Source organism: Nymphaea colorata, chromosome 12 (assembly GCF_008831285.2).
Source record: "Nymphaea colorata isolate Beijing-Zhang1983 chromosome 12, ASM883128v2, whole genome shotgun sequence".
Lineage (NCBI taxonomy): Eukaryota > Viridiplantae > Streptophyta > Magnoliopsida > Nymphaeales > Nymphaeaceae > Nymphaea > Nymphaea colorata.
The window spans coordinates 1,955,742-1,964,910 of record NC_045149.1 but is presented as its reverse complement, the minus strand read 5'-3'; the positions used below and the strand labels follow the sequence as shown (position 1 = coordinate 1,964,910).

Genomic DNA, 9,169 nt, shown 5'->3' with positions numbered 1-9,169 from the left:
CATCGTACATCAAAAATCTTGTCTAAAGACTCCACAACAAAATGGAGTGACAAAATGAAAACATAGGTACATTATTGAAACTGCAAGAGCACTTCTCTTATCCAAAATGTTCCTAAAAATTTTTGGGCTGAAGCTGGTTTGACATCAACCTACTTGATTAATACCAAAATCTTCAAAAATATTTTTTTCATTTGAAAGATTAAACAATATTAAGCCAAATTATAATAGACTTAAGGTTTTTTGCTGTAAATGTTATGTTTTAAGTGACAAAAATAATAAATTTTTCTCTCAAGCTATTAATTATGTGTTCATTAGTTACTTGGAAACACAAAATGGTTATAGATGTTATGATATTGAGAGATATAAAATATATTACTAGAAATGTGATATTTTTGGGAGGTGAGTTTATTTCCAATGAATTTGAACAATTTCTAAAAGGCAAAGACATCATACAACAAAAATCTTGTCCAAAGACTCTACAACAAAATGGAGTGGCTGAATGAAAACATAGGCACATTATTGAAATTGCAAGAGCACTTCTCTTATCTAAAAATGTTCTTAAAAATTTTTAGGTTGAAGCTATTTTGATATCAACCTACTTGATTAATAGAATGCCTGCCAAAATCTTGAAACATATTTTTTTATTTGAAAGATTATGCAATATAAGACCAAGTTATAATAGACTTAAAATTTTTTGCTGTAAATGTTATGTTTTAAGTGACAAAAATGATAAACTTTTATCTAAAGCTATTAATTATGTGTTTATTGGTTACTTGGAAACACAAAAGCGTTATAGATATTATGACATTGGGAAAGATAAAATATATGTTACTAGAAATGTGATATTTTTGAAAGATGAAAATGGCTTTAAGAGTGAATCTAAAACACTAGACGATTATGCTTTTTTATGGACTGATTTCAGTGATGATGATGATTCTAATGATAAGGATCAAGTTGAAGAAATTAGAGAAGAAAGTTCTACAAATGATGATCCTCTATGAAAGATTATTGTTTATAGGAGGAGTCGTGTAACTTAAGAAACTAATCAATCCAATGCTGTAAGGTCTAAAAGGCATGTTAGGCCTCCCCAAAGATTTGTTTCATATGAATAATTTTTTCCTAAATACCAAGCTTGTCTTATGACACACCATTTTTTTTATGAGTCTTCATCTTATTGTAAGGCTAAGGAAGATCCAAATTGGATTGAAGTCATGAATCATGAGATTAAAACTCTTGAAAGTAATGAGACTTGAGAAATTGATTCTTTACCTACAAGAAAAAAGACCATAGGATGTAGGTGGATTTATAAGGTCAAAACTAGAAGTGATGAGACATTACAAAAGTATAAGGCTAGACTTGTCGCTAAGGGCTACAAGAATATGAGATCGACTATGAAGAAACTTTGCTCCAGTTGCTCGTATGACCTCTGTTAAAACTCTTATTGTAGCTGCTTCTACTAAACAATGGCCTATTTTTCAAATGCATGTTGAAAATGTTTTTTTAAATGGCAACTTAAATAAAGAAGTTTTCATGAGCACTCCTCCTAGTCTTAACTTGCCTCAAGACAAAGTTTTACGAATTAAGAAAACTCTTTATAGTTTAAAGCAAGCTCCCAAGGCTTGGTATTGTCATGTTTGATCAAAATTTTCAATCATGCTATTCAGATACTGCCATATTTGTGAAAATACCTATAAAGACATAATTGTGTTGTTGTTGTATGTTGATGATATGGTAATTATAGGTAGTGATGATGAATGAATTATATAAGTAAAACAAATGACTAATTTGGGAAGACTAACCTATTTTCTTGGAATTGAAGTTGCCTATAGCAAAAGAGGCTATTTGCTTTCACAAATGAAGTTTACTAGTAAGATAATTGATAGAGCAGGGATTTTAGATGACAAAATTGTTGACACTCTAGAAGCTCTAAGAGTAAAAATGAAGATTGATGATTACAACCAGATATTGCTTATGCGGTTCATGTTATAAACCAATTTCAACAAAAACCCACTTCAATATATATGGGGGCAGCAATGAGAATTGTGTGCTATGTCAAACAATCAACAAAGGGCTTTGCTTATCTTCCTCTTTCAAATTAGAATGAATTGCTTATACAGTTGCTGATTGGGGTAGAGATCTTAATAATAGGCACTCCACTACTAGTTTTTGTGTGTTTTTAGGTAATTTGTTAATTTTCTGGAGATGCAAGAAATAGAACAATGTGTCCCTATCATCAACTGAAGTTGAATATCGAGCCATGACATCTACAATAGTGGAAATTATGTGGCTCAAAAGTTTATTGAAAGACATGGGTACTCATCTAGTTGATCCTGTTAAGCTTTGTTGTGACAATAAGAGTGCAATTTATATCGCCAACAATCACAACAAAGCATATATAGATGAATTATCACTATGTTTGTGAAGAGTTTCTTCAGAAAAACATTGATCTCTCCTATGTTGCATTTGAATATCAACTATGAGACTTCTTTACCAAGGCTCTTGCTGCTGCTAGGTTTCAATTTATTCTTGGCAAGCTTTCGGTCATTACACCATAAGTTTGAGGAGAGTGTTAGAATGTATGTGTCCATATATATATATATATATATATATATATATATATATATATATATATATATATATATATATATATAGGTACTTATGATATTTATGTAATTTTTCTTTGTTCCTTATGTATTTTCCTTTTTCTTTATGTATTTTTCATTTTGTTTATTTTACGTTTTTCCTTTTTGGCTAGGCATTGACTAGCCCCATTGACTAGGTTTCTAGTCGTTGGAACTAGTCTAACGTCTAGTCCCTTTTCCCTCTGGTGTAGTCTCCCTCTATATAAAAGGTGGCTATTCACTTGTTTTGTCAAGGTTTTGAGGCCTGGTTTTATATGCTATGAAAAGTTAATTAGAAGTGTTGCATCTTTATTTTGAATTTTTCTGTTGCGACTTCTTAAATTGGTTGGTATCTTTAAGAGTGCATCTCTAAAGTGTTTCTTTTTCAAGACAAGGCTTTATTTACAATTGCTCGTTTCAGTGCTCCCTATTTTTTCAGTTTAAGTGCTTAGAAATGCAATTTAATACATCAGGAAATTTTTATTCTATTTCTGAAAAGCACATACTTTATTATGGAGGGTTTTCTTTTATGAAATAAGTTGTTAGAATCCGTTCATACTCTCAAGTGAACTAATTTTAGTTTTGTTCCTCTTATTTACCAATTTCTTGGGGAGCTAAAGTCCTCTTTTATGTGTCACTTGTTTTGCAAGGGTTTCCGAAGGGGAGATGCATGGGAGAAAAAGAAAATCTATTGAAGCTGCCAAGTTGAATTTACACCAGTCGGTTGGTTGGGTCTTTAGTCGCTGATTTTGTTCCCATATGTCTTTTGCATTAGATGAGAGAGGGGGAGTGGGGTTGTGGGAGAGAGAGAAAGAGAGAGAGAGAGCATACATAACCTGCTCTCTGTGTCTTGAGAATTGTTTCACACAAATATTGTTTATGCTCCTAGATGCTTGAAACTATTGGCTTTAAGATTTGATTAATAATGTACTTAGCTGGCAACCATGTATGTAAAGGTGTGATCGGTGATTTGACAGCATAAGCAATAAGGAAACCAAAGTTTGTGGTTATGGATGTTACAACGTTTTATCATTGCAAACTAGCTTAGATTTCTTCTTTTTTCTTAAAGCAATGGTTGAAGCAACTAGAAAAGCCTCTAACATCAAATGAACATATTGTAGTTTGTAACTAACAAACACATTTCCTCTTTCAGAATGTTGGTCCTTTGTCTTTTTCAATACTGAAATGAGGGTTGCGCTTACAATATTGTATCTTGGTCAATCATCATTCCATGCTTTTTTTTTTTTTGGCATTATTTTTGTATAATCTGCTGATGGCATGGTTCTCTGCTGCAACTTAGCATGTTATGTTATTTTTGACAATGAGTGCAGCTAAGGCATAGGAGTTGTTTCTTTATTTTCCTCTTCCCACTCTTTTTTGGTTTGTTACCTGTGGATAATGACTAGAGTGCCTTTTGTGAGAAAAGTTTTTGTTAGAAACTGTTAATAGTTAACTTGGTATGGAATTGGCAAGACATTTAAGCAAGAGGATGTGCTTAATCTGTTTGCTTTTACATCATCTCCTGCATGCATTTACAAGGAAGTAAATAAAAGACTTACTCTTTTATTTTTGCATAACCTTTTTCCTTTGAAGTATTTGTGATGCTGGCATCTTAGATCACGGTTGGATCTGCTGAGTATCAGCATAATGTTTATCTCATGAATGAAATAACTATAATAAATGGAAGGACTGCACATTATTCTTTTAACAAATATTTGAGTTTAATTGGTACTTGAAGTGCTAATCAGAGAATAAGTCTGCACCAGGACCTATGTGCTTTTCTTATCCTTTTCTTAATTATAATATTTACAGGCCTTTGTCATTATTTTATTGCTAATTTTAGGGCTTGAGGGATGGGCTTTCTGCTTTACAAGTCCCATACTTTTATGGCTTTGCAATAATTCTCCTTACGGTGCTTGTCAAGGCTGCTATGTTTCCTTTGACTAAGGAACATGTACTTTGTCTTAAAAGGTTTAATTTTATTCCTAAAGTATCAGGTAATGCTAAACTAGGTATGCTTTTGGATTGGTTCGCATATTAGGGAAATGTTTTGGTCCTGGAATATCATGTATTGCTAAGTTAATTGTTGCCTTCTCTGTGCTGCTTAAGCTTAGAACTGTATCTCCTCTCCATTCTTTCTCCAAAACAGGGAAAAGATGCACACATTCACATGACATTCTTAATAAAATCATCATTAGGTCAAAATTCACCAGGATTGACCAAATATTTTGAACTTTGTATGCAGTGAGTAATGCGCTTGATTAAAGACCCTTGTGTGTGTATAGGAAGAGGCTGAGACATAGGATTGTACACCCTATCAATGGAAATGATCAATAGCAAGGGACCATGTCTTCAACTCTTTTGTATCGATTGCAATTTGAGCCTCTATTTTTCATGTTGTCGATATGTCTACATTTTGCTTTGCATTACAATTTATGAAAATGTGTTACTTATGTTTCTCTGTCTTTGTTTGGTTTATGAACTTTTTACTGAGTGCTTGACATCTTGAGATCTCTCTCGCTCTCTCTTTCTCTCTCTCTCTCACCTGCATACATACAATTGTACAAAATGCCATACTTCTGCTCCCCATAATTCCTTGAGAACAATATATTTCAGGTGCAAAGTTGCACATTAAACTTGTGCAACGTCCTGTCTATGATTGGATCTTATAAGCACAAAAATATTGTTGTCCTCATCATCTTCATAATTGCATAACATTGTTCTTATACTTCGTATTTGTATGTGTGTATGTGTGAACATCCCTAAATATTTCATATCTGTCTACCTAATTTAGTTCGTTCTTAGGTCTTACTTCTTGCAGATTGAGTCAACTCTTGCTGTGCAAACTCTTCTTGCTGGTGATCAGCCAAGAACTTCTTCTTGCATTTATAAATTTTGCACTTCTTGTTGTGGATATAAGTTGAACCATTTTGCTTTTCTAGTTGTCTTTATTAACTCTGGAACTTCAAACAATGAGAAAGAAAAGCACTTTTTGTTAGTTGGGAAAATTTTCTTTCGCCTAGACCAATTTTTTGTCATGTCGCCGTACAATTCACAAAACTGTAGAAATAATAAGGTTTGAGTCTTTTTGGTATGTTTTATTCTAATATAGTGCATTGTTGCCACATGTTTTGACAAATCAAATGAGTCAAACTTGTGACTCACTTGAGTTGTTGTTTGTTTAATTTACTATACTTAGGTATAAAACTACAAGTTATATTTTCATAGTTCATAATGTGAAAATTAAATAACAAAACTTGTTTAAGGCACTTTGCTTTTAAAGGAGCCTCATTTGATTTGCCAATCATTATTTACAATAAACAAACTTTCAAAAAGTATAGCACTGCCAAATTAGAAATAAAAATTTGTAGTGACAAAAGTCAACAGCAACACATATCCAAAAATCCCTAAATCTACCAATATTGAATAGTTCTTTGCAGCTACATCTTCTGCATTAGGTAAAAAAGTGGCAAGTTAAATCCTAAAAGCCAAGAATATATAACATATATGGTTTACTTGCTGATTTTTCGACGATAGTATGGGTGCACAGCAAATTGCCTTCTTAAGCTTATTGAATGTCGTTACACGTTCGTCGGTCCACATAAATTGATTTTTCTTCAGCATCTTAGTTATGTAGCTGTGATGGCCACAAAGTTTCTCATGGAATGGCGACAGTACCCTGCAAGGCTGATGAAGAAGAAAACGCAAAGGAATAGATATGTACCCACAACATCCTTGAGAAACAATTTGTGTGATGACTTTTCTCGCTTTATTTCTTTATTTTTCCTCTCCACTCGACTTCCTCTGCAACTACTTTTGCCTTCTTTTAACATTCCTGTTGTTTGTGCATGATGAGCAAGTTTTGATCAACCTTTAACTCCCTTCATTTGATGCAGGTTGGCGTTGAGAGTAAGATAGAAAAAGATATCTTATGGGCACCTGTGCATTATAAGGGTATTTACGTAAAAGTGTAGAAAGATGTTTTTCTGCCATGGAGGTCAATTTTGAAAGATTAAATATGGGCCCCACGGACACCCCACCAGCTGAATTTGGTCTCGAGGTGGCCTCTATATAGTCACTCTATAACTAACAGTCGAACAAATAATAACCCACGAACAAGGTTGCAGATTATTTCGGCCATGAGTGGGTTTTTGGCCCTAAGACGTGTCAAGCAAAAGAATCCCGGAGCCCAATCATCTCCCTATAAAAATCAATGCGCAGGGGCCCAAGCTATTGGTAGACATCTCCCCACTGCCCAGTCTAACCAATAAAACGAAACTAATGGGAACATCTCATTTGCCTTTTCCACTTGCTTCCTTCAAGACTCAACCATTGCAGAAGCCCTCCACGCTCAGCATCCAAAGAGCACCACAGGTCCCATCTTCAACCCAAACGTGCCACCTTCGAGGAGACCAAGCATATTCATGCCCACATCATTTGAACCCAATTCCATCACCATCCATATCGTTTTCTTCTCTGGAAATCTCTCTCTGCATCGTATAACTTCATAATCACCTCTTACACCAAGAACAATAGCCCATAAAATGCTATTAATGTCTACCTGCATATGAGGTCCACAAGGACGCCATCCATATCCCTTCTATTTTAAATGCCTGCGCGGAGACTTAGGCTGGGGACCAGGGGAAGAAGGTTCATGGGTTTGTGATAAAAGTTGGTCTCGGCTGGGATGTGTCTGTGCAGAACTCGCATATGCAAATGTATAGGGAGTGCGGAATAGTTGACTCAGTGAGTAAAGTGTTCGACAAGATGCCTGAAAGAGATGTTGTTTCGTGGGGAACACTGATTGGTGGATACAACAGCAACAGATGTTTTGGTGAAGCCACTGATATCGTCAGAGAGATGCATGCCGTTGGTGTTAAGCCTAGTGAAGTTACCATGATCAACGTTTTTGCAGGTTTCGGGGATCAATAAATTACGAAGTCCATGCATGGTTGCGTAATTAAAAACCAGAAGGGTGAACTTCATCTTTCTACCAACACAGCATTGATATTTGATAGATATGCATGCCAAGTGCAGAAGTTTATATCCAGCACGGCAACTATCTGATGAACTTCCTGAACGAAACATAGTGTTGTGGACAGCCATGATAGCAGGCAACATTCCTCCGGCAGCTTAGAAGAAGACCTCAAGTTTTTTCAAGATATGCAGAATGAGAATGTACACCCCAATGAAGTAACAATATTGAGCATGACCACTAAATGCGGAAATGCTGCACTGCTTGATTTTTAGCAAGTGGCTTCATGCTTACATGATTAAGACTGGTTTCAACACGTCTACTGTTCTGGCCACAGCTCTGCTCGATATGTATGCCACATGTGGGGAAATTTATAGTGGACGCTTCTTGTTTGATAGAATGAGCTACAGAGACGTGATGTGCTGGACAGCCATGATCTCTGTATATGTATATGCCAGTGCCGGAGACCTCAATCATGCATATAATCTATTTGTACAGATGCAAAATGCAAAGATTAAACCTAACCAAGTAACACTTGTTAGTATGCTTTCACTGTGTGCAATGCTGGAGCCCTTGATATAGGAAATGGGGTCATGCTTGCATAGACAAACAGGGGCTTAAACGTGATATGATACTCATCACTGCTCTTCTGGACATGTATTCAAAATGTGGAGACCTGGATAAAGCTGAACAGGTGTTAGCAGGAGCCCCAGATAGGTATAGATGCTTGTGGAATGCCATGATGAGGGCCTTTGCCATGGGTGGCCAAGGGAAGAATGGATTGAAGATATTTCACCAACTGAAGAGCGCAGGAGTAAGACCAAATGACATTCATTTATAGCGCTGCTGCATGCATGTAGTCATGCATGGCCCTTAGTAGATGGGTGATACGGCCCATCCGTCGGCGTCCAGGAAGAGGGCCGCAGCCGGCACCGAGAGGGCGAGAGGCCACGCACAGCCGACGGCCAAGGTGGCCCACGCGCCAGGAGGCGGGGGTGATTACCCCGGAGCATATCAGAGAGAGGCTTTCGACCGAAGACATGAGCCGGGCACCGCCGACAGACAGTCGCGGGAGGTTAATTCCGCAGGCCCACAGGGGATGCACCGCGCAGGGGCAAAGGCCTCGGGAGGCTTAGCCTCCATCGCCCGGGCAGGGGCGAAGGCAGAGGAGACCGAGAGGGATGGCAGCGCTGATGGCTGCCGCCTGGCTGACCAGCGGCCAGGGACGAGGGAGACGGGCGGCAGCGCTGCTAGCTGCCGCCTAACCGACTTGCGGCCATGGCCAAGCGACACCCGAGCGCCAGGCGGGCTGGCCGACAGCCCTGCGCACGACCCACCAGACGACCCGGCAGCGAGCGGACGAGGAGACTCGGCAGCACCTGGTCGAGAAGACGCGGCAGCGACGGACGAGCCCCAGCCGGGAGGAGTTCCTGCGGGACACGTGTGTCCTTTTGACGGGACACGCCTCCGCTGTGACGTCTGACACGGCGAGGGGAGCTGGACACTGTACAGGGGGACACTGAGGGAATAAACGGACACGGGTCCAGACTTGTAAGGCGGGTTGGCCCGTCAC

The 9,169-nt window shown here is 37.9% G+C and overlaps 1 protein-coding gene across 1 annotated transcript; it reads left to right on the top strand.

The window, feature by feature from the left end:
* Positions 1-7,848: 7,848 nt before the first annotated feature.
* LOC116265813 (pentatricopeptide repeat-containing protein At2g03380, mitochondrial-like) lies at positions 7,849-8,437 on the top strand. Its single transcript, XM_031646756.1, has 2 exons — positions 7,849-8,124; positions 8,210-8,437. Exons 1-2 carry the CDS (start codon positions 7,849-7,851, stop codon positions 8,435-8,437), a joined length of 504 nt encoding a protein of 167 aa, XP_031502616.1.
* Positions 8,438-9,169: the final 732 nt, after the last annotated feature.

Excerpts from the sequence above, each read along its gene's own strand:
- LOC116265813 (XM_031646756.1), top strand. The coding sequence starts at position 7,849 with ATGCTGCACTGCTTGATTTTTAGCAAGTGGCTTCATGCTTACATGATT. Across the intron at positions 8,125-8,209 it reads CAAAGATTAAACCTAACCAA|GGGCTTAAACGTGATATGAT; the intron begins GTAACACTTGTT and ends ATAGACAAACAG.